Source organism: Oryzias latipes, chromosome 8, assembly GCF_053564925.1.
Source record: "Oryzias latipes strain Hd-rR chromosome 8, Olatipes_Hd-rR_3.1".
NCBI lineage: Eukaryota > Metazoa > Chordata > Actinopteri > Beloniformes > Adrianichthyidae > Oryzias > Oryzias latipes.
In genome coordinates, this window is record NC_136244.1 from 16,970,701 (window position 1) to 16,997,082 (window position 26,382).

Consider the following 26,382-nt stretch of genomic DNA (forward strand, 5'->3'; position numbering starts at 1 on the left):
GGCCAAACAGAAGGCTTACGATGAGCTATATGACAGGTTAGACACAAAGGAAGGAGAGAAGGACTTGTACAGGCTAGCCAGACAGAGAGACAGAGATGGGAAGGACGTGCAACAGATAAGGGTGATTAAGGACAGAGATGGAAAGGTGCTAACAACCCAGGAGAGTGTACAGAAAAGATGGAAGGAGTATTTTGAGGAGCTGATGAACGTGGAAAATGACAGGGAAAGAAGGGAGGAAGATGTGGTTGTTGTGGAGCAGGAAGTAGCAGAGATTGGAAAGGATGAGGTTAGGAAGGCTCTGAAAAGGATGAAGAGCGGAAAGGCCGTTGGTCCTGATGACCTACCTGTGGAGGTATGGAAGTGCTTAGGAGAGACAGCAGTGGAATTTCTAACGAGGTTGTTCAATAGGATTTTAGAGAGTGAGAAGATGCCTGAGGAATGGAGGAGAAGCGTTCTGGTCCCAATCTTTAAGAACAAGGGTGACACGCAGAACTGCAGCAACTATAGAGGAATAAAGTTGATGAGCCACACAATGAAGCTGTGGGAAAGAGTAGTGGAAGCCAGGCTTAGGAAGAAGGTGGGGATTTGTGAGCAGCAGTATGGTTTCATGCCCCGTAAGAGCACCACTGATGCCATTTTTGCTTTGAAAATGTTGATGGAAAAGTACAGAGAAGGTCAGAAGGAGCTGCATTGTGTGTTCGTAGATTTAGAGAAGGCGTATGACAGGGTGCCGAGGGAGTAGCTGTGGTACTGTATGAGGTCGTCTGGAGTGGCAGAGAAGTATGTCAGAGTAGTTCAGGACATGTATGAGAGAAGTATGACGGTGGTGAGATGTGCTGTAGGTCAGACAGAGGAGTTCAAGGTGGAGGTGGGACTACACCAAGGATCAGCTTTGAGTCCTTTTTTGTTTGCTATGCTGATGGACAGGCTGACAGACGAGGTAAGACAGGAATCTCCCTGGACAATGATGTTTGCGGATGACATTGTAATTTGCAGTGAGAGTAGAGAGCAGGTGGAGGAACAGCTAGAGAGGTGGAGGTTTGCTCTGGAAAGAAGAGGCATGAAGGTCAGTCGTAGTAAGACAGAATACATGTGTCTGAACGAGAGGGATCAAGGTGGAAGCATTAGGTTACAGGGGGCTGATGTGGAGAAGGTGCAGGAGTTTAAGTACTTGGGGTCAACAGTTCAGTGTGATGGGGAGTGTGGAAAAGAGGTGAAGAGGCGAGTGCAGGCAGGTTGGAGCGGGTGGAGGAAAGTGTCAGGAGTGTTGTGTGACAGAAGAGTGCCAGCAAGACTCAAAGGAAAGGTGTACAAGACAGTGGTGAGACCAGCTCTGCTCTATGGGTTAGAGATGGTAGCAGTGAGACAGAGACAAGAGGCTGAGATGGAGGTAGCGGAGATGAAGAGGTTGAGGTTCTCCTTAGGAGTGACCAGGTTAGACAGGATAAGGAACGAGTACATCAGAGGGACGGCTCATGTTGCCTGTGTTAGCGACAAAGTCAGAGAAGCCAGACTGAGATGGTTTGGACATGTTCAGAGGAGGGATAGTGGATATATTGGTAGAAGGATGTTGGAGATGGAGCTGCCTGGCAGGAGGGCAAGAGGACGGCCAAAGAGGAGATACATGGATGTCTTAACAGAGGACATGAAGTTGGCTAATGTTAGGGTAGAAGATGTCCATGATAGAGTGAGGTGGAAAAGGATGATTCGCTGTGGCGACCCCTGATGGGAAAAGCCGAAAGAGAAAGAAGAATCTAATTGTGCATTTATCTAAGCATTTTAACTGTCACTAATTTGCAACGTACTGTTAAATCCAGGACTCTACTTTAATATCCTTGAATGGTAAAAGCATTTACATTTTTTTTATAATATGATTGCAAACTAAACAGGCATGAGGGGTTTTGACACTTTTTTGCCATTTGTGGCAGCACTGTTTGTTCTTTCCCAACAACCTTTGCCTAAACTTCAGCGGATTTTGCATTTAGGAGAATTACTTTGGGTTTCTTTTTTTTTTTTTTGCTTCCCCAAATTTTCCAGGTCTTAGCATTTTTAGTTAGCATCAGTTTAAAAGATGTCCATAGCTAAATCACATGCATTTTTTTCCCTATTCACTCAATATCGTTCTTAATGTTTTACTTTCAGACTATCCCATTCTGTGTTTCTTATATTATCTGCAGCTGAGGCTTACTTGCAGATTTATAGTTGCGTTAATGCAGTTTTTAAAACAAGACATTCATCACATTAATAAAAGACATGCTTAAGCAACAGCAGGGACTTTTAGAAGTGACTATAAGAGTTTGATGCATTTGTCACATTAGAAAAATGAGCTATTTGACTTGAACAAACCATATTATTGATGAAAGTTATTTCTCAATGTTTTGATTGAATATTCAAATATTTTAATAAAACAAGAATTTTTAAACTGCTTGAATTTTAAATGTATTTAAAGTTAGGATTTTTCCCATGCGACATGTTGGAACAAAAATTATTTGTTTGGACTTTGCTTGTCATGCTTAAACATTTCTCTCTAAAACTATGCAAATTTGTTACAAAGAAATCAATGCTTTTCTTTTTTTACTGTGTCCTTCCTGGAGAATTAGTCACATATAAAAACAGCAGGTCTAAGAAGGCCAAAAGGAAAATTTATTTTCCTCTTTAATTTATCCGTTTGTTCCTCAGAGTGCCATTCATTGCCATTAGTGCTCATTAACATGAGTTAGTGCTCATTAGGCAGCGGTGTGCCAGCAGGCATCTGCAGCTCTAGCCTGGATTTCTCCTCAGACACCGACTTGATGAAAGCATAGTGGAGGGTTGAAGAAAACAGAAAAAAATAGTCAGATCTATTCTTAAATATGCTCTTAACATGTGGGGCATTTTGAAAAAATGATCAGATGATAGTTTGAACAATAAAACAGAAAATAGAGAAAGAAAGAAAAATTCAGTTGGGAAAAATTAAAAATGTCTAACATTTTTTCAAGGCGAAATTCTATTTACCTGGAAAGCCTTTTTTCATCTTAGCAATTCCTAAGATTTGCCTATTTATTTTAAATGCACCCACTGACATTTTAAGATTTTGTATTTTTATATTTTCATTGAAGGCTTGATGTGAATGTGCAGAGATTTTGAAGAAAAAAAATGAAGCTCTACATATTCACCTATGCGCACTACATCCTTAAAAATGAGAGATGTGGTAAATTTAAATAGAATGCGTCGGTGCTCATTTTACCTGGGATATTTCATATAAACTTGCTACTGCAGTGTCAAATAAAGGAGGGATTTAGGCAGAGTCAATAGGGTCATCTATTCCATGTTGAGCACCAAGAAAAGAATCTGCAACTATTTAGGTGAAAGGATTAAGGCATGAGACAGGCGTTTGCCATTTGTTTAGCTAAAAATATAAGAAAATCACCCCTTGATTGTGTTAAAGATGTGAACAAGTTGACCTTCTTTTAACATCTGTTTTTGCAGCTGGACAGTTTCTTTAACACAGCTTTCAGACTTTGAGGCTGAGCTTAAAGCACAATGTGCTGAATCGTGAAAAATACAGGAGCACCTCCGCGGTTATAACAGATCGTCATGGAGACCGAGAAAGACCATTCTCCAAATTGCTGCATTCCCACATTGCAGCATATCAATGTTTTTCTCCGCTGCACTCTGTACTCCCAATTTTCTTTTTGGCCACTTGAGATGTAACTTTCTTGCTTCAGTGATCAATCAGAGCAGATGGGAGACATTATACATCTCCAGCATGGACCAATAACAAATGGTCTCTTTCTCTCTTAACAAGCCTGACCAAGCAATCTTGTGGCCGGTGTCAATTAGAGCAATAGAAACTTTCTTTCTGGCTGCAAGTACCTCACAAAGAGGCATGAAACTGCCTGGAAGAACTTTAATTTCTTTGACTGAAGCGTTGTTCTTTTGTGCTGAAGTAGGACCTCAATGACATGCCTGTTTTTTCTTTAAATTAAAAAGTTATCAAGTTATTTTCTTGAGTTCAAGACCACAGTTTGACCGAAAGTAACTTTAATGAATAAAAAATAAATAAAAGGGGAAACGCTTTCCTTTTACTGAATCACTTTAGCTTCAATACACAATCAATTTCTGTATTTTGGCAGAATGAAGCAGATATTTCTAATCACTTATTACTATCTGAGATGTCACAAAGCATTTGTGAAAACAGTGAAGATCTTGACAGAAGAAATGCAAGTTATAGCATGTCAGCTGTAGGTGATGAAAGAACTTCACTAAGAGCAAAATGCCACTTTGACAGATGCAACACAAAATCATTCAAGTCAGTCAGTATTAAAAACTCAACGACAAAAGACAAAACAAACACAAACCTGTATGTTGTCAAAAGATGATTTGTTGGTGACATCGTAAAGCAACAGCAGAGCTGGAAGAAACAGCAAAGTTTACAAAGATGACTCACACAGGATTTTGTAAATGTTTTGATTATTTTTACCATACATTAACAAAAAAAGATCCAAAAGCTGTACATTTAGTTTTATTTTTCACTGATGCCACATACTTGCCATACTGCCACATATTCATTTAAAACCTATGCAATTAAAAATGCACTTGATTTTGCTTTTTATTTATATAAACGCAGTCATAATTTTTATACTGAATTCTAAATTGCCCAAATGGAGTTTGAAATTGCATGAGCGAATTGCAAATTGAATTTTGGATGATGAATTGAATATTACTTTGAACTCTGGGTGATAAAAAAAAAAAAATCATAGTTCAAGGTGGAAGAATACAAAACATTTGATACAGTTTGATAAAACAGACTCAGACACGGAGTGTCCTTCGGTCTTCTGCTATGAAAGGAAACAGACACAGGAACTAAAAATAAGAAAGAAAATTAAGAAAAACTTGTTTTACAATGCAAAATATGGCAAGAAAATGTATCCAGCTGCAGACATACCACTGCAGCTCACATTGCAAATCTGTTTAACCAGTTAGAATCAGACCCTGCATTTGCAACAGGGTTTGAACACACAATTGATCCATTAAGGGGGATGTCTCAAGGGTCGTAGTTAACCACTTGAGAGAAAAAAGAGGAGAAATTTGTATCCCTCTGGGCCATTCCATGTCTGTTCCTTAAGAGAGACATTGGTTTGGTCCAGCGCACTGAATGCAATTTAACTCTGCATAGTTTTGTTGCCAAATGTTCTCCCGAATGAAAGACTAGAGCACAGCAGTTATCGACCTCAACTAAATTAGATGCATTTTGGTATTACTAAGAAATAATAATTTTTTAACTTCAAAAGCAGGAACAAATTGCTCATTTGTACCATTTAGTATACAAATGCTACCACATTTTTCACGACTAATTTGAGGATCTAAATCCTTCAGCAAAGTCTTAGTAAGAAAGTTTTTTAGAAGAGCATTCATCCAAGGTCTCCTTGGTTTGCTTGACTTCAGTTCCCCCCACTGAGACGAAATGGCCAAAGAAGATGGAAGAAACCGGCTAATTAAGTAAATGCTGCACTAGTGACATTTTCATTGAACAGAAATGCATCCACAGAATGTTAAATGCAGTTCAGATCCTGCTGTCCTGGGCAGACCGCCAACTATCAGTCTGGGACTGCACAAATCAAAGCTTGTGAAAAATATAACTGGACACTTTCAGTTATACTTTTGAATTTAAAACCACCTTCAAAAGTGCTTTTTAAAGTTCCCCAGTGCTCTAGCCAATCATCCTCTGTAATCTTCTGAAATGATCCAGCGTGTGCAATATGCAAAACCAAATTTGTATCTACTCGATATAGAAAAAGACATTTTTTTGCCCTTTCAATTTTCTAAAATTTTGCCTAGTTTTGAGTCCCTGCCTCCACCCACGCTCATCTCGCTGCATCGGCTCTTCCAATGTGACCTGTGCTTGCACCTTGGCTCGGACCACAAAAAATGAAATAGCAGTGATAAATGGGTTTAACCATCACTCTGCACGAAAATATTTCTAATGCTAAGCTGCAGAAATGGGTATATTTTCAGTAAACATGCATTAGTGCATTACACATTTTATTGTGTTTGCAATTAAATACAGACACCCTGCCTTAGATTCTGACATAACAATACTTTTGAGTTCATATGTTTTACAATACAAATTATGGTAAAAATATTGTTCTATTGTTGCATCGAAGGGGAATGGGGAAATACAAAAATGCACCCTCTGATGTTGTACATTTAACTAGATCATGGGGTGTCTGACTTTGTTTGCTAGCATGCTGAAAAACAAAAACCCTAAAAACAAACTACATCTGTTTTTTGGGGTGCAGAAAGTTGTGCTCCCAAATTTGAACTTTTACTTAAAAATAAATAACAGAGATGTAGAGTTTTCTTTATTAACCTTTACAGTCTGTAATGACAGACTAAAGGTGTACACACACACAAACTAATCTCTGTTCAGGTCAGAAATGCTGATATTATGTAGGTAACAAAATAGGGATTATAAATGTCTTCAAATCTTAGTTTTGCTCTTCATGCATACAAAAGTGTTCACATTAAAAATGAAAAACCTTCAGTAACTGCAGAGGCCACAGAGAGCACAATGAGAAACTGACTTTGCTTGCATTTTAATGGTGCTCTGCTAATCAACCATGTGGTGTCTTTTTTGCATTTGAAACATCCCATTTCCTTGTATTACACATTAAAAGAGCTGTTCGAAACATTTCTTGGGATTTTGCTTTGTAGAGAAAGTCAAACCTACTGATGGCGTCTAAGCCAAACATCTATGATGAATTCTAAATACAGGAAGATCTTGGAGGTGCTGGACTCTGAGAAAACAACAGTGGAGGTCATTCGAGCTCTGGTGTCATATTCAAAAAATAAGTAAAATGTTATGAGCTTTGATACTGTTTGTATGAGGTAGTAATGCACTTTCTGGGTGTTACAGAATAGTTAAACACACAAAAATCACCATACCTCACATTTCTGCAGGCTCCTTGAGTGAAATTTGGGTTCATTTTTCACTCAGGTTTCTGGGCTAAGGAGTACTTCTTTTGCTATAGAACATTTTTTTCCAAAATTTTCTTGCATTGTGTGAAATATGAAATGGTCTTTTGCATATTTTTATAACACAGCCATTACTCTATAGCTTAATTGTTTTAGACTCATCTGCATACCTAACAAAGCTTTCAATGAGAATCTCAAGTTATCTGTTGTCACTTCCAACAACCACACTATGTTTAAATTATCCTTATTTATTTAAGCTGATTACCTGGAGGGATTGAACTGCTCCAATGATCGTTTGAACAGTAGTACATCATAAGAGTTTGAGAATAAAAGGATAAAGCCTGTGATACAAATAGGACAGGTATAACCTTCTCACCATGTGCATCACGATAGTAGGCATGAGTGACGCTGCGGAAGCGCTCCTGTCCAGCTGTGTCCCAAATCTGCAAGAAATTAGAGAAAAAGTTACAGCTGAACAAAGGTTAGATTACTATGACACTACAAATCTTAACACTGAATATTTAGAAGGGTTTGTGATAACTAATTTTTCTTATTATCAATAATTATTATTACACTTTTACATCAATTTCTCTCAATAACTGCATTTACCTCAAACCCTTGAGGTAAATGCAGTTGCACTTTTTTATGTTGAGTTTTTGTATCAAATACTCACCTGGAGCTTCACCTTGACGCCATCAATGTTCATAACTTTATTCTGCAAATAAATTAAAAGAATGTAAAAAACATGTTTTCCAAACTGCAAAAACATTTGCACAACTGCTTGATGGGAATGTGTATATGTGGCCATGCACCTGTCTGAACAGCTCATTCCTCTCATCGACCTGCCACACTTTCCTTTCTGCTCTCCATCAATATTGCATGCCTCCACCTCTCCTCGACCCTTTGATGAAACCTTTCCTCCTCCATCTGCAGGATTAACCCGATCTGTACCGCTCACCTCCCTTAGTTGCCCCTCCCAAGGAAACTTGCCTCTGATCTCCGCTTTAGTCACCTTTTTAATCGCAGCATTACCAAACTAAGACGAGTGGCAGCAGTTTCAGCCAAGAGACAAGTGTTGATAAAGGGAAAACACCATTGAGACTACACAGTCACTGCTTCACATTATAGAATCCTTCAAGGTTGTGTTTCAATCTGCCCCAAAAAACATGGCATCTGCAGCCAGTCTTTCCAACAATTAAGTGTGGTTCCCTTCTGAAATAGACCAAGTGCTTACATCCAAGATTTTAATTATACACATTGTTACAGGGGATGCTTGAATTGAGTTTTGTTTTACAAGTGGCCAAAAGCCCTCAAAGAGAACTCAAATACATTTTTACATAGTCGTTCAGCAGCCGAACACAGAAAACAAAGTAGGGAAAAAAGAAACCAGCCAAGAAAATGTGTGTGTATATGACTGAAAGGTCCTATCTGCACTTTTCTTTCCTTTCCTTCCTTTTTAAATCAATTTTCAAATTTTTTCTTTTCTTTTAAAGTAAATTTTACCTTGATTATTTCTATGATGTATTGTGATTTTAATGCATTTTTCTGTTTTGTGGAGCACCTTGAATTACTTTGTGTACGAATTGTGCTACACACACACGCACACATTTAATTGTTTATCCATGTTCTCTATGCTTTGAAAATGTAATTTCAAATTCTCATTCAAGAAAATAAAAAGTAGTTTCTCAAATAAATCCAATCCAGATGTTTACACTATTTTCAAAGGACATTAACACAACTTCTGTATTTATTTTTCACATCAACTGATCCATTTCACTAAGATTTAATTAATAAGAAAACAACTAAATCTATAAATATTTTGTGACTGAAGCTACACATTTAATTTTTAGACACCAATTCATTCATTCATTCATCTTCTAAACCCGTTTTTGTCCCTTTCTGGATCATGGGGCTGCCGGAGCCTATTCTGGCCACTCGTGGGTGAAGGCAGGGGACACCCTGGACAGGTCGCCAGTCTGTCGTGGGGACACAATGAACACACCCATGCAGACTCACATTCACACCTATGGACAGTTTAGAGTAAGCAATTAACCCATGAAGCATGTTTTTGGATGGCGGGATAAAGCCCGAGTCCCCTGAGAAAATCCACACATACACGGGGAGAACATGCAAACTCCACACAGAATTGGTGTTCTGTTTCAGGTCCCCCAGTTGGGACATGAACAGGGGGCCGTCTTGCTGTGAGGCAAGAGCGCTAACCACTGTGCTGCGACAGCTAGTTGTTGCAACGCAAATCGAACGAACCTCACTGAATTTTGCCATAAAAAGTTTTACAATGAGAGACACAAGGAAAGAACCCAAATTCAGCTCCTTCGTTGCATACATTTACATATTTGCCGTTCCAGAGGCCAACAATAAAACAACAATTATAAATAGAGTCAGATTACTTAGTGTTCATAAATAGGCACTACAAATCCCCATTTTCCATGTAGTCCTCAGCAGAGGTCAACATGTTTTCTCTGTCCCGGTATGCCAATAGGACTTACATCACCTGATGTCACGGCAACACTCACGAGCTTCTCTTCTGCAATTATCCCCCTCCCTCTGGGATATCAGTGAGAGCTGCTGTTGACCTTCTAAATCCCTGATCCCCGAGGAGAAACTGAAGACATTCAGACCTGACAAAAAGCTTCTAATCTTCAAGTGGCCCAGCAAAGACCTAGACATGATATTTGTTGACATGTTTAGCTGATCGAGAGAATTAAAAACACGAAGAGGTGATTAATATTCATGAGGTAATCCTGAGTTTCAAGTTGGTTAAAATGATGAGTCTGACGGGAATCCAGGTCTTAGAGGACTACCTTCTTGTTGTTGCTGCTAAAAACAACTCATGATGTGCTTCGAGGCTTCATGAATATGTAGTGACCCAGAAAATGACTTGACAGTGTTGAGAATTTTAGGTTGCTAGAGCAGCTTGATTATTTGGTTATAAAGCTGCACTTATTTGGGAGAAAGTACTTTGACAAACCAATTCAGAGCCACAGACTTTCGGTTCATGAAAAGACAGAATTAAGTGGGAAAAAAACCCCCATAAAGAGTGCAGGGATGAAGGTAGTAGAGAAAAGTGTCACCAGTTTGGTTTTCATCTCCTGGATTTAGAGGCTGATGCAGCTTTTTGCTCTGAAGTTTACCTTTGCTCAGAAGCAGCATCCCTTTCAGGTCAATTTCATTTTTGGAGCAAACTCCCTCCACACGGAGGAAGCAAAATGCTCCACTTACCAGCCACACGCTGGATGTTGGATATTTAATGCCTCTCTTTACTCCCCCAAAGGTACATGGCAGAAAAGGTGCAGAAAGGAAAGACATAAGGTTTATAAATTACATATGTGTGAAAAGCTTTCTGGGGGACATGTGAAGTGCGAGTTCATGAAATGGTAATGGGTGCAGCCTGATGAAATGCAAAGCAGTTTAAACATGCTTCTGTATTTATCTATGTCTGGCTATAAAAACATGTGAATAGGGAATAGCCAAGGCTCTTTTATTAAAAGAAATAAATGAAAAAGGGTGCAATGCTATTCATTGATGTCCTCTGCTTTGCTGACAGCTCAGTGGTGCATATACAGAAGCTGGCTGCTCTAAATGTGCTATCAAAGCCCCATACGGTAACTTCTAAACTTCAACAACACAACTTTTGCAACATTTCAGATAAGGGACGAATACAACACTGCATGACTGGTGCTCTGTTATTAACTTGTTTTTTTATCAAAGTTTTCATCCTCTGGTTGCATGTCATATGCCTTCTGACAGTTTAAGTGCAGACCACAGTATCTCATACAAAGAAAGTTTGGCCTCCAGTTCAAGATGAGGGAACAGAAAGTTGTTTCCCTTGAAATGTTTGCAAAGACTTTCCAGGAAATCAGCTCTGAATCTAAGCAGCAGTAAATTAACTGAAAGTAAATAGTTTCTCTACATTTTGGTCATTGCCACAGTAACAGATGATACAAAGCTTTTAGCGTTTATTGCTTATCCTTATAATTTTTCCCCCTGTTTATTCTTTTACCAGTGTCCACTTAAAGCTCATGACCTTTTAGCCATGCCTTTGTATGAGAGACCTCACATATTCAAACAATTTTAGGTAGAACATTTTGCAAAAAGGAAACTCCATTCCAAAAAAAATTACTTAAAACCCTGCAACATAAGCCAGTTTGAGGTTTGATTACTACCAGTGAGAGATCAAAACACCACAGAGGAAGATTTTTCTTTAAAAGGAAAACAGTGAGGACTTGGTAGAAAACTCCCTTTTTAGCCATTAAAATGGACAAATAACTTTCTTTCCAACTGGAAATTGAGAGTTGCAGTTAATTTAATTGTGCTTGGTACAACCAACTTGGATTTGGTTGTAAAGACTCCCTGAAGAGCGTGGAAGGTCTGTCCTTGTAAAATAATTAGAACATGACTCACAAACATACACAACTACCAAGAATCAAAGACATTTTGGGAAATAATTGTTCTGCATCACAACTAGAATATTTTAAAGGACAAAGTTTAGTGTGAGATTTTTTTAAAGACACTTTCAAAGCCAAGTGAGACATTTCGCTTGCGAGATAAATGTTTTACATAAAATGGAAAATTAGATTCATTGAATATTAAACTGATAAGTTTGAATTCAAAGGATCATTAAAAAAGTGAATCATCTCTAAAGTCAAAGCAAGTTCCAGGTGGCATGTGCAGCAGTTTACCTGCCCAAATCAGCTTTGGCCAATTACATGAAATGCTTGTGATTAAAAACCTGTGTCAAAAAAGCAGATAGAGGGAGTCCACATGACCGGTGAAGCCATGCTGATCAAGTTATGCTGTATTTCTGTGTTTTCATCTTTTTTTTAAGAAACACTTTCTTCTGGTCTATTTTTGATCCTGTCAAAGTGGTTGCAAACACAGCTTGGATTTATTGAACCAATTTTAGAAATCGCAATAACAGGCTGTCAAAGAAAAATGAACACGGCCGTAAAAATTCTAATATAAAACTAAGCAGAGAATGGCAATTTTTAAAAAATGTGCAAAATGTAAAAGAGCCAGACATGTTTTTTTCAATTTCTCAAATCCTTTTACAATTTCCTCATGACTTTTTTTTTTGGTTAGAAGTGCTTGTTCTGTAAAATAGGGATTCAAAATTCTCAAAATAATAATAATAATAATCTTGCCTTAAAAAACTAGTTAGTGATCAATGCATGTTAGTAAATATCTTTAAATGTGGATAACTGAAAGTATACAGTTGTAAACTAAAAAACATTTCCACACAGAAAATAGCTGCTCCTGAGTTTTTGGTCGCGTTATAGGTTTTAAATGAGCCATTATTTTTCCTACTAATTTAACTGTTTTTGCAAAAATAAATACCAGCAAAGAAAAGTTAATGTCTGTCCATCTTTCAACATTCTCCTTTTCTGTTTTCCTTCCTCATTTCACTTCCCCATCATTCCCTGTATTTTGATAACTCCCTCCTCATATTTTTCATTCCATCGTCAAATATTAATTGAGCTCCTTAGAGCTCGACTCTGCAGTTTTCAGTGACATTAGGGCAGCAGGTGGCAAAGCTGCTCCTTATTAATAACACAACCTTAAGGCTAAGAGTTTGGCATCCTGAACAATGTTGCCTTTAGTGATGCAAAAAAAGAAAATTGGTGATTTTTACTAGGGCATAATATTACATAAACATTAGGCCCATATAAAAAGTGAAAAATATATTAAAGAAAAACATGAAATGCATTTATGCAAAAGAAACGTATAAAGTCAAAGCAGTGTTTGAATAATGAAACACCTTAGTCGATTTCTACAAATCAATAGAGACAAAGAAGACGCTTTCATTTGTTGATCCAGTTTAGATTGTTCATTGTTTGGTGAGAACAGTTACTAAATGCACCAGTAAACTCAAAACTGCAGTTTCAGAGATGTGCTTTTAAAGTTTGAAGGAGATTTCATAATTCAACAGAAAACTTCAGAACAGAAGCTCAACTGCCACTTGTTGGCATTGTCATGCTTGGCACTTTAGTTGCACCCACTTAAAAAAGATTCATGCAGTCAAACATACCGGCAGGCAGGAGAGTGGATGGTAGAAAATCTGAGTACATAGAACCAGAGCTGTAAACTGTAAAACCATGGATTGGGATTGACATTTATTGATAACGTGATATCAATATAGTGATATATTGAAGAGGAGGAGAAGTTTTCAGGGAAGAAGATGTGAGCGTCAAGTCTCTGCTTATTTTTCTTCATGTCCTCTAATTCCGTTTGTTTATCTTGATATTTGCATTTTTAATGTTTTTTGAAGATAATCATGGTTGACATTAAAAGATATGACGAAAATCTGAAAGTCCCCTCTTATAAGCTCCATTTTTGCCACAAAGCTATATATACCCTACACAATACAGAACAATGACGTCATGATCAAAACCATGCAATCCTGCAGTGAGAAGTTGGATCTTCAGAGTAGCACGAGGCAAAAAACTAACAAGCACTTGCTGGATGAGTCACTGGTTTCAAACCATCTGAAGAAGATGACCTCGTGCTCCTCACTGAGCAGTTTCAGCAGTAACAGACCCTTGTCTGATCCGAAAGCAAAGGCAGATGACAGTCACAGTTTGGGGGTGTACCGGCACACAAGCGAACATGAATACACACTGATGAAAGGAGACTGACTCACATCACCATTGCACTCACTTAGGAGGCCATCATTGAGGATGAGTCAGTGGTGAGAAGGGTTAGGACTCTAATCCTGAACAGCATATGTGTGTGCGCGCACGTGTTTCTGCAGTGAGTCCATACAGTCCAAACAAAAATACTGATGAAAACTGCCCAGCAATGCTATCAGCATCACTTGACAAGTTTAAATTGACACAATGCGGTTTTAGCAAGAATATTTTGAAGTGACTTCAAAGTGATAACACAGTTAAAAAAAACAACAAAAAAACGAAATTTGTATTTTATCATTTGCATTATTATGCTACAGAGAATTGGCTAACATTTGCAAAGTTACTTGATATTAGCAAATTTCAAAGTAAAATGTGCATTTTTACATTGTAACAAAATAAAATTGATATTCTCATTTAGTTTTAAACTACATACTGAACATGGAATCCCTATTGAAAAATAGAAATTAATAAAATGAGCCATGTGTACATTTTTTAAAATGATGAAAATTTATCATATTTTATACATTTGTTATTTAATATTAGCAATATTAAATTTTTGTAAACTGCAGCAATAACGCATAAAAGAGCCAAGAAATGTTTTAAACAAACTTGCTTCATTTGTAAAAACCTTCCACTGTAAATTAGGATATTTTCCAAACATTTTTTACCAACATACATAGCAACATTTAATACATTTAGTAACCCCCCATTTGTCAAAGTCTTCACACAGCAGCAGAGTTGTGAGGGTGTTCTCAGCGTGAGCCTAGAGGCAGACATGTCACAAAAACTGCTGGTTTGAACCTGTGCTGGTTTATTAACAGTTGCTATATCTAATGAGCCTTGCTGTTGGTGTGTGCGCCCTTTGGTGTGCGAGTCTGTGTTGCTGCCAGCCGTTTTGATGTGCGACACAATGCAAAATTTCACACTAAAAGCAATCCCCATGAATCATTTATTGCTGAATGGATTTATGACCGAAAAAAAGGATGAATAATGTTCTTAGACATAAAAAAAAAATTTGTTTTTCTCCTTCATAGACTAAACTATATTGATCATCATGATAAAACAGTAATTTACTGAATTATTCGTGGTTGCATTTGGCCACATGCTGAATGGGCCATCTCATATGGTCACAACAGCAGCTTGTTTACTCGAGGCTCAACTAACCACAGAAAAAGCGTCCCGATAATGGATGCGTTGGGGAAGACTGGCTCACTATTATGTGGGTCAAATGTCAGGTTAGAAATCAATAGCTTCAGCTGCACAACAACATCACAATCTTCAAGAATGAATCGAACTTTATCTCACAGGGAGAAATTCACTCATCTTGGCAGCTTAGAAAAAATCTATTTGTTGCTTCCTTAATTTCTAGAGATGCTGGAATTGATTTCAAGATTTACAAGTTTTAGCCAAAATAGAGAGTTTTAAGACCACAAAGATGTATGGGGTATTTATCCCTCCATCACTCACTTAGCAGTCAGGTTGACCCTGTTCAAGGAGTGTAAAAGTAACTCGAAGGCAAAGGTGAAGAAGATCACAGCTTTTAGAGGCAAAACAACATCTGACATACAAGTTTCTCACTTGAATTTAGAGCAAAACTGTGATTGACAGGTTACATCTGTGCATGCATCATGTCCTTGGGTTCCAGTCAAACGCAACAATCCTCCATGACAAAGAAGCTCAAGACAAGACCTCAAAATATTAATCCATTACTGCATGGAGACTCTTAAACGCTTCTGCTACCATGAGGCCACCTGTCAATCATCCTCAAATCCTCTTTTCTGCCCTCTCTGTCCATCTTATCTCCAAGCTTTCTGACATGCAGGAGGAAAAACAGCCACTGCTGAGGAAACGGATGCACTCAGGCTTTGCCTGCATAATGAGAGCAGACATATTTGAATAATTCAACAAGAATCTTTCTGTTGGTGGATAGATAAAAGGACAAATTATACAGTAAATCAATCACTGCTGATGTCTCACAAAGCAAAGTGAATGGGTTAGTTGACAAAGAGTATGAAGGTCTTATGTAGCAACGCTTGAAGCCTCCATGGCAAATGCTCCCATTTTAGCAGATAATGGAAAAAAACAAATACCTTTTTTTTCATGTAAAAACAAAGATTTTGTGTTCATAACAAGCTCTCGGCTGTTGACTCATTAGTAAGAAAGTGCACTCTTATTGCCCTCCAACAGGAAAAAAACAAAACACTAAAAGCATAACATCTATTGCAGCAAGAATGAAATGCACAACCACCTTAATTTGTGTCAAAATCAGGCCAAATATTAAAAGATTTTTTTTTTGCATTTGCCTTACTCACACCCCCACATCCTTACAGACCAAAATAACATCAGGCCAAAGTGAAATATGAATCAGCATGACTGAAACATCACAAATAAGTTCCATTAATATTCAAAATGTTTCATATGTGACACACAGGGTCAGCAGCATCTATAAAAATCTATTCAGTCCCACAGCAGAGTTGCTAAATTTAACAAAGTCTTTTAAGTCGCAGGTTTTGAACAGAAAGTTTGCAGATTTTAAAACGCACATTTGCGTCAGACGAACACAAATTAGTATGGCACTGCTTTTAAAACAAGTTTTAATCAATAGGACAAATGCTTTGAGACAACAGGCAGCCATCTCTTAGTATGCTCAATGAGATCTGTGTCCCCTAAAACCGTCAAAGGAATTTAACATGGCACATCGAGATGGAGCACTTCCAGAAAATCATTGGAGAACTGAAACAGTGCCGATTCTGTTCTGTGTTGCAGAGCCTGGTCTATGCTCATAAAAATAAACTTATTCTACCTCAGGGAAGATATTATCAGAAAATCCCTCAGTAAATTCTCCATGCATGTTGCATTAATTTAACACAAAAGTCATCACGGTTCATCAAAAACCCCATGCTTTGATGTTTTTCCCTCAGAAATAACATCTTGCTCTGAAAAGGTAACAGCTATTCTGGAGTTTGAAGATCTATGAATATGCAAATTTGCCTTTCTGTACATTGCTTGAGTGCAACAAGAGTGTTAAACTGAACACCAACAAAACAGAACAGCACTTTTAATCAAGCCTATTCAGAAAATACAAAAGAAAGCTACAGAAAAACAAAAAAAACCTTGGTTAAAAATAAACTTATTTTCATACAGAAGGCTATTTGTCAGAAACATCCACCTTCCTAGGACTAAACATTTTGCTACACGCCCCCCCCCCCAAAGAAGGCAAAAAAAATCCAGCAGAATGTTTTTCTTTGACCCCTTTCAGGGTGAAGACTATGCGACATCACGTAATACACTTCATTAATGTAAAAGTTTGAGAAAATTGTACGGATTTCTGCAGGCTTTGCTTTTTTTGTGTGTGGTCCACAGGTGCATGAGTGTCTTCTGGGAAAAACTCGGAACAACCGACAGCTGCGATCAGCCCTCTTCCTCCCCATCCTCATGTTTAACTGAGAGAGGATCCAAATGATTATCTTAAGTGAGATGAAATATTTTTAGGAAAAAAAAAGGCTGATTTCCAGGTAGATAAAAACAAGAGACCTTTTCTAGCAAGGAAAAACTGATACCAAATAGTATTTGCTGATACATCAATCATTGTCATCATTACTAATTGCAATTGATTGATTTTAAAGAGAAATATATATTTTTCTTTAGGCTGCAGTCTATTTAAAACGATACACAGAATAAACTTTGCATGAATTTAAAAATGCCAGAGGCAAAAAAATAAATAAAAAAAGTGCTTCAAATTTATAAGAGTGATGGATGAGAACAATTACAAATGATATTGTATGTATGTATGTATGTATGTATGTATGTATGTATGTATGTATATATATATATATATATATATATATATATATATATATATATATATATATATATATATCTCAGTAGCTGGAAGATAATTTATATGCCTTTTTTAACATTCAGAACCTCACTGGAGGAGTTCAGTGCCACCAAAAGCTCAACAAATGCAATCGTCAACTTTAATCCACACTCCTGGAGAAAAATCATAATACATTTTTTTTTCTCAAAAAATAAGAATAAAAAATAAAAAAACAGCATCCAAACTTTTGTAATGATGACTGTGCATATAAAAGAAAAGGGTTTTTGCAGATCACCCCAACTTTCGCTGAGAAAGTGGGTGTGTGTTAGACTGGAGGCGGTGCTTGCAGCGCAGACTCTTCCTGAAAGGGGCTGTTCCTTCCTTCTCTACATCACAATGTGGGAACCCGCTCATTTCCGTGGATTGGGAGGAATTGCGTGAATGGGTCAAAGTTCTGCTTTGGGGTCATTCTTTGGAAGGGAATCAACATGACAATTCACTTAAAACCTCAAAACCGTTGATTTTTCATGATATAGGCCCTTTAAGTTTATCTGACAATTTACTTTATACATGCAGCCACGACCTGTCCAGAGAGCATTCATGCCTGCTCAGCCCTGCTCCTGCAATATAGCTTTGTTAAATAAATAATGACACTGTGCTAAATCAGGCTCGTTAATCAAGGCCAAAGTGGGAAAAAAAGAAAAAAAAAAAAAAGAAAAACTAAAATTAAATATATAAATAACACAGTTGCGCTAGACAGATCAAAAGAATTTATCATGTCTGATTGTCTCTAATGTGGAACTCTTCTGTTGTTCCACTGTCTTACCAGGCTAATAAAAGCCTAATGATGCAGAAGTCTGTCTGCAGCACGAATCTTCAGCTCTCCATTTCTAATTAAACTCTGTGCATCTTCATTACACCAACCACAGACTTTGATTTGTCAACTGAACAAAAATAAAGTGATAAACAAACTGAGTTTGTCAGTTGTGGCTTTTGTTGTGCAAAAGTTACCTCGACTGAATGCACTTAGAACAACTATTTAAAGACACAAAAGTTTCAACCTTCAGTTAATTTTAATTAGGTGTCAAATGTAACTCAGTCAAATGGAAAACCACAAATGCTTTTCTATTAATACATTTTAGTGCCCACAAGAGATTTACTTGTCCTTGTTGTGCTGAGTAAAGTCATGATGATGCAGGGAGAAGGTTTTCTGAAAAGTTATTTTCTTTTGATTGTTTTCCTCTTTAAAATGAGAGGACAGTTTCCCCTCATCGTCGAGGCAAGAAACAGTCCTGAAACTGTTGCGTGAATAGATGTGAGAAAAATGAGAAAAGTAGACAGAATGGAACAAAATGTCCTGAAGCTATTTTGAAGGTGAATAAAAGCTTTTTTTCCCTTCTTTTTTATAAAAGAAAAATATGCCACGAGTTACCTTGCTCCTAGCTGATGCATCTGATAGTATAAAGAAAAACCTAGAGCTACAGGTCTATCTGGTCAGCTTCACATTCAAACTTGCACTACCATGGCAACAGATGATCGAGGTTTGAAATGAAGCTCCAGCAATAATCATAATCAGTATTTATTGTGTTTTTTTTTTACGTGCAATGTCATTTGCTGTTGATTTTTTTGTAACAATTTTTTTTAACAATTTTGAAATAAACACAAATTTTAAGTTACATCGTTTTAATAATGGCTTCTTTGAAACAATGCAAAGTACAGTTTTGTAATCCTGAGAATATGTCGAGGTCTAAATATGATAAGACAACCAAAAAAAAAAAAAAAAAAAGGAAAAGAAAACATCTCACAAAACCTTTAACGTGGAAAAAAAAAGATCAAATCCCTGTACGAAGCAAATTGCCTTTCTTCCCACCAACAAAGGGGATCAAAACCGTCGGTCCTAAAAATAACGATGTTGCCATTTCTGCTTGTTCTCCATGGGAAGAGGGGTCCCGCATGTTTCCAGCAAACCTCTGGCCTTTCATCTTCTAAAACAAATTCACAGTTTATCCTGTTTTTACAGCCGGCATATTACAAAAAGGTAACAATACACCCCCTTTTTTGGATAAATGATGGATGTTTGTCCAATTATCAGCTTCATTTTCACAAATAAAATAGACATTTAACTGAGGCAGATTGAGGGATCGTTCATAATTTGACATAAATGAGTCAATTTTGTCAACGCTTTTTCCTCTAGTCGTTTAACGCATCAGAGTGAAATGATAAAAGCGTCATTTCTGTTTTGGACAGGTGTAAATGTGCATTAAAAACAGAGTATTGTAAAAGATCTTACATAAGTAAACAAGTAGATCGCTTACCCACCCACAAACTCATTCAGCCCACATGCAGGGACGTAAAGGATTGACACTTAAGATAAAAATGTGCAGCAAAACAATGGTGCCTACAAGTATCTAAAGCGGATTTTATGAAATATACAAACTCTGCCTAACGTCTCACTTGATAACAATACAGGTACAGCAAATCTTACAAAGATATTTTCATAAAAATGTTTACATTTATGTTATCTCACTCAGAATCATCTGTTTTTGTTCCATTAATGTTGATTTCAATTTCATACTCACATTTCAAGTCCCACTCCAATCACATTTGGATCTATTGTAAAAGTGTTTGTAGTTTATTAACTCTGATTATGCTGTTTTTAGGCAAAAACAAAGGAGTTTTCTGGGACAGTTTTCTGCAGAGCGGCAGGAGTAAATTAGAAATTTGCCTCTGAATTGTGGCTGGGATTGTTAGCACAGAGTGAGCCCAACCCCATTTCCCAGCGTTCATTTGTTTAGATGCTCTTCCGCTAGCTTTAAGACCCTCACACAAGCCCCAACTAAGATTAGCGGTGCAACAAAAATGGCGAGCACTACTGGAGCTATCCAGCTGTACAATTTGAGCCAGAAGCCAGCTCAGACGAGGAAGACGTACATGGATCTATTCCTCTGCAAGTGGATGTATCAGGATGGAGCTTGTGGCCAGCTGATTGTACCTTCTACATCCCTGCTACAGACTTTCCATTGAAATTTTTTGTCTGCTCGTGATTCACAATGACACGAATAAAGAAGTACTCAGAGGTGCAATTTTAACCTTAATTTGCTCAATATATGTCCTCCATTATTAGAAAAATGCCACATTAACATATTAAAAAAACCCAAAACACAATTTTCATTGCAGTGGGTCTTAAAAGTGATTTTCTAAACTTGTCTGTCCAAACTGTAAATAAAACGAAGAGAAAAATAATCATAAAAAAAAAACTTCAGGAACACCACTACAGAGGAAATAGCTGCTGTCGGTCAGTATGTGACTATGAGGCCAATTTTAGAGCAGTGTGAAGAAATCATGAAATCTCCACTCGTCACAAAGCACACCAGACATATAAGCACAAACAGTGCATGTCATCTGTCAAGCACTGCAACAAGCCACTAATTCTGAAGTTTTACTCAAACTCAACCTTTGTGTTTAATTTCACCTGGTGCCTATTCCCTGTATTTTTACTACATATTAAATTAGTACTTTTAAAATAAATATTACCTATACCCGTGACTTATTCCTTGTATTCCATTATTTTAGATAATTTTCTTTTTACATTTTTACAAAGTACTACAATGCATGCCCAAGTACCTCCTCACCATTTTTGGCAAGTCAAACAGCTCTTCCCATCATAAGAATTTCATTGCACTGTTGACCTGTGCTGATTCTGCATATGAAAAAAGCTTCATCTGTTCATTCATTCATCTAAAATTCTAATTTTCCCCCCTTTTAGTGGTGGGGAAGCATTGAATTTTGGTCTGTGTGCAAGTTTAAGAGGGTTTTTTTAATGTTACAATCTAAGATTTCCAGTTTGTTCACCCAATATTTTTTTTTTGTTTTTTGCCTCTGTTCGATAAAAAATGTTCACAATGAAACATAAAATTCAACCTGAAATCAAAGCTCTTTTCTTCTAACCTGTTCTTTTACATTTCAGGAAGCATTGTCACATCCACAATCTTCTTTAATGTACCTAATACACTTTTATCACTTGAATGGGTTAATAGAAGACTACAGATAATTCGTTCTGTGACTGTCCACGTAAACGTAGCCCATGATAGACACCACCATTACCCAGGGAACCACAAAATCTAAAGCGTGTCAAACTAATTTAGGAAATCAATATCTTCTGACACAGGAAATACTTGAAGCTCCAGGGCCTGAAAAGACATTGACTGACTGGAAAAAGAAATCCCATTAGAGTGTGTCCCTGTTTCACTAAAGGGAGCCAACCTGTGAGTCTGTATGAAAGAGCATGTATATGGAGTTTGTGCGATTGTTGTCTTGGTCCATCGATTCAAGCTCACCCTAAAGTCGATTCCCACGGTGGAAATAAAGCTTCCAGCCAGGAATGCTCCATCTTTGAAGCGGACCAGCAGACAAGTTTTTCCCACTCCAGAGTCTCCAACTAGCATTACCTGCAAAACAAACCAATAGAGGATAATACTAGAAAGGAGTTGAAGCTTTAAATGGCAAAAACATTTTACAATGAGTCCTCCAAAAGAAACAAACTAGCATTTCAATGGATGCACTGAGGGGGAAAAAGGTTAATTTTCCTGATATTTTCAATTAACTTCAGTGTTTGTTGTTTGTCCTCAGAGCGTTTGACTCACTCTGCTAAATTAGTCAGTGTTTCGGTGCTCGGCCAGAAAAAGCATGTACATGAATGAGTATGTGACTGCTCCTTATGGACACTCGGATTCTTTTTGAGCCCTTATGCAGGTCATGCACTCTGTGTTACAGTCCAAAGGCGGTTGCAAATGTTTTCATTCTGAGCTGTTATTAGGTTAACGGTTTAATGTGATTACAGTTATCAGGTTAAATGAGGGACTGTAGGACCTAGATACAGAAATTAAAAGGGCCTCTTGGGTCTGCAGAGGAAGCAGACACAAGATAAAAACACAGAGGCAGAAGAACAAAGGGCATAAATATGGGTCACTGAGCAGATGCATGTTAGTGCAAGTAGGTCTGATGCCCTTCCGTCTTGTGCATGCACGGATTCTCTGTTGGCTTTGATTAAAAATGCAAAAACTTTGCTAGATTAATAATTATCAGAGAAACATTTTAGAAAATGCATGTTGTTTGTAAGGAAAGCAATATTTAATAAAAATGTGCAAAACAATTCTAACTTTTGCATCTTTGTTGCACATTGTAGGGTTTTAGAGAAAATGAATTCAATAAAAAAAAAAAAAATCATTTTTCTGCATAGCCATCAATCAACTGCCAAGAAAAAAACCCAAAACAGAGCTGATGGTGCAAGACAGTTAAAATTTAGAGGGAAGAAGCAACACAATGAGAATCTGTGGGTGTGAATCCATGGTGAAGTGGCACTTCTCCACTCACATGTCAAAACTATTGTTTAATGCAGTTCCAGCTTGTGAAGGTTTTCTGGTAATAAAAACTAGATGAGTAATTTTGTATCCCCCCTCCCTTTTTAATAGAATCTGATTTTTCCCCTCAATATGTTTATTTAATTTTTTTTTTTTTTAAGAGGAATCTGAATCTTACCTTGAAAGAGATGTCATAGAACTCGCTGCTGTTGCTGATGGGTGGTCTGCTGGGGTGCACCACACCGTTCATCTGAACGATGCCCGGGCTGCCCCTCACCGTTTTCCCGGTGCTTTTACCGGCAGGGCTGTCCTTGGACGGGCTGCTGCTGCTTGCGGTTTTGCCTCTGAGTCCCTTCTTGCGAGACATCCCTCCAAGTGTCAGAGCTAACTATCAATGTGGACCTCTAAAGTTGTTGCTGTGCCGAAGTTGAGCTTTTGCCTATTTTATTGCTTTTCCTCTAGGTGATGATCACATGTCCCACTGAACTGATCCACGCGAAGAACAGGAGCGAATTTGTCGAGAAACGTTCCTGTGGCTTCCGCCGTGGATCTGCCGCTTCCTGCGTGTTCCTGACGCCAAAATCGACCACATGCAAATGAATAAAACACGAGAAAGTTCGCCGAAAACCAAAGAAACCCACGATTCCAATGATATCTGAACTGTCAAGAAGCAACTTTTAAAGGAGAAAAACAGGCAGCGCCTTCTGATCACGTGACTCGCCAGGTGTCTCTTGTTTGTTGATGCGAAAGCGCCTGTCGCTGTCCGTGGTCCTGAAACGCCAGTTCTCGATTAATCTTACTTTTATTCAAATCCTGCTGCTATTTGTTTTAATTATTTGCATTCCAATAATTTGTTAGCAATGTTTTTGAATTTAAATAAGTTTGAATCAATCAATACAAAATTCTCTAATTAAGAAGGAATATGTCTTGCCACATATTTGTAAAGAACATATTGTAAAAAATAACTAAAGCTGTCATTTTAATTGTTTTTTTAATCTAATGTATAATATTATGCAGCATGCTTTTTTGCCACAAAAATTGGTTCTTTATATCTGCCCAAATCAGTTATGTTGTTTGTTTAACTTAAAATCAAGGCGTCAAATGTCGTTCATTTCATGTTTATCATTTTAATTTGACATCTGTTTCGAGTAAAAAAAAGCCCCCTTTATCACCTGTTGAACTTGCGAGTTTTTCTTTTCACCACAAGAGGGCAATGTGGTCACACACGATGGAAATGTTCAGCTTCTTTATAAATTGTTCTCAGATTTTGCTTACTTTTCCTTACTCAAAAAAAACAAAACAAATTGCATTAACCCTTGTGCTATCTTAGGCACTTTAACATTGGAAGTTGGGTCATCTAGACCCACTAGACAGTGCACTGAACCTTTCTTCTTCAATGATTTGTGATCTTCACTGGTGTCCATGGATGACATGAAATTCTCTTCACCTTTATCCACCTTTGTCATGGTAGGGATAACACGTCAATGTAAGGGTGGGGTCATAGGATAGCACAAGGGTTAATATTGCACGTTTAAATGTTTAGTGAGACAAAGTATATCATTGTGTATTTTGGAAAATCTTTCCTCCCTGTAATACTATGCATTAGCATAGCATTAGAGGGGCAACTCACCCCCTGGCACAGGGGGTTGTTAATTTGTCAGGTAGCACTGGTTCTTTAGTTTACAGACAACTTAACTCTGAAAATTTAATTGATTTTCACATGGGAAGATCAAACCTTTGGTGACATTTTAGGCTCATCTCTCATTAGACCAATGTTGTAAAAATATAGCTTTCTTGGAAACATATGGAAAGTTGCAACATCTGCATTTCGTCCCTAAATCTGCAGCCTGTCAGTGTTTTATCGCAATCCATCCAGCCTCATGCGGAGCAGGAGCATGACGTATCATTGGTTTGAGGGACAGCAAGCCCCGAAATCCTCCAGCCCCCCTCACACAGCTCTCCCTCGACAGCTGAGATTCGTTCTGCTGCCAAGGCAGCTGTCTACTGCAGCAACAGCTGGGCATTTTGGAGGGAATGAGGTACGAGGATAGAGAAGGTCACTGGAATTCATCCCTGGTTTTAGAGAAATTAACAGCCTTGTCAGAATGACTTAAACATGCCAAACGACTGTGCAGCACATTGCAGGGCCCTAACATATAGGCAGAGTACACTAAATATGTAGGCGTTTTTGGATGTGTTTCAAAATGTTACAGCAGAAAAACACACTTTTTGTTGCATAAAAAAGCAATTATTGAATCAAAAGTTTGTATGTGTGTGATTTACATTCAAAGCAGTTTACTGGGTTCAAACACAAAGCACAGTGATTTGGAACAAGAGCAGTGTGGCTATAAATGCAGATATACAGGTGCAAGAGTGTGTCCAGTGCAATAAGGTCAACATGCCCTCAGGGTCAGTTCACTCTACAGGCACACCCAAAAGTCAGGCATTTGTCAGTTTATCCAGGGTCAGGTGCCCTGAGTGTGGCGTGCAGCAGCCTGGTCAGTCGCTCATCCTAAATGATAGCAACTGTTGATCTGTTGGCAGCTCTGTCTCTCAGCTGTCCACAGACTGAGTGCAGCGGGTGGAGGGGAGGGGGAGGGGAGGGGGGTTGGAGGCAGCGTGAGGCATCTTGCCAGCTTGCACCCCTGTTTGTCACGCTTTGGCGTGAGTTACCAACAGTAGGCTGACACCGACTGACACCCATTCAATCCCTGAAGCATCTTGAAGAGGGGAGAAAACAGAAAAACAAGACAACTTTGCAATTTATCGGATGATAAATACTACGGAGCCTAAACTTAACTCATTTTGCAATACAAACATCTTGTATCTGACATTTATGGCCATGATAATAGTTGGAAGCACAAAAATCAACTGGCTTTGTTGAGTTTAACAGTAGTCAGCTGGCAAACTTTGCAGATTGCTTGACGTTGTTTTTTAGTTAAATAATCATCAATTTATTTGAATTTTGAATCATTTTCCCCATTTTAACAGATAATTGTTGGGGTTTACACAAAAACACATCAAACTAAATAATTTAAAAAGTTTCTTTTGTCTGCTTTCAAACACATTTTAAACAACTATCTGACATCTTAATTGTTCCTCTTTATTATTCAAAAATTTATGTTTTCTTCTCGTCTTGCTTTTATAATTACAGTTTTTATTACTTTTCTGTGATGCATAAACATTTGGAGTAAAAACAGCCTTTCTGTCAGATAAAATGATGCACTCATGAATTGGCTGGACCAATTTTGAAAAAAAACCCCACTCTGTCTACCATACAGATTTTTTAATAAGACTTTTTTTATCTTAATGTTTTATGTAGTTTCGGTGATGCTGTGATTAAAAATCATGTTTATTGCAATTGATTTTCCAAGATTTTGCTGAGGAACTTTACAAAAAGAAATAAAAATTAAATTAGTCTTTGCAAAAAGTGTGTAATAAATGCATGGAATTACTTTGGCATAAACATTGTAGTCTTTAACTATATTTTAAGTGCTAAATAAATGAAGCCAAGTCCTGACTTCAAAAGTGCAACCATGTAATTACTTGACTTTAGTTTCAGTGCCTTATAGAAAGGTCAGGGCACGTATTATTGCCT

General features: G+C 37.7%; 1 protein-coding gene across 1 annotated transcript in view; it reads right to left on the bottom strand.

Annotated features, from left to right (window-relative positions):
* rab26 (RAB26, member RAS oncogene family) overlaps nucleotides 1-23,516 on the bottom strand; it is a 39,484-nt gene extending 15,968 nt beyond the window's left edge. The window contains exons 1-5 of the mRNA XM_023957543.2: nucleotides 22,963-23,516; nucleotides 21,762-21,872; nucleotides 7,631-7,672; nucleotides 7,334-7,400; nucleotides 4,341-4,393 (exon numbers count right to left, since the gene is read on the bottom strand). Of these exons, the coding sequence (XP_023813311.1) occupies nucleotides 4,341-4,393; nucleotides 7,334-7,400; nucleotides 7,631-7,672; nucleotides 21,762-21,872; nucleotides 22,963-23,151 (462 nt within the window). The 5' untranslated portion in view covers nucleotides 23,152-23,516. The remainder of the gene's footprint in view (nucleotides 1-4,340; nucleotides 4,394-7,333; nucleotides 7,401-7,630; nucleotides 7,673-21,761; nucleotides 21,873-22,962) is intronic.
* Nucleotides 23,517-26,382: the final 2,866 nt, after the last annotated feature.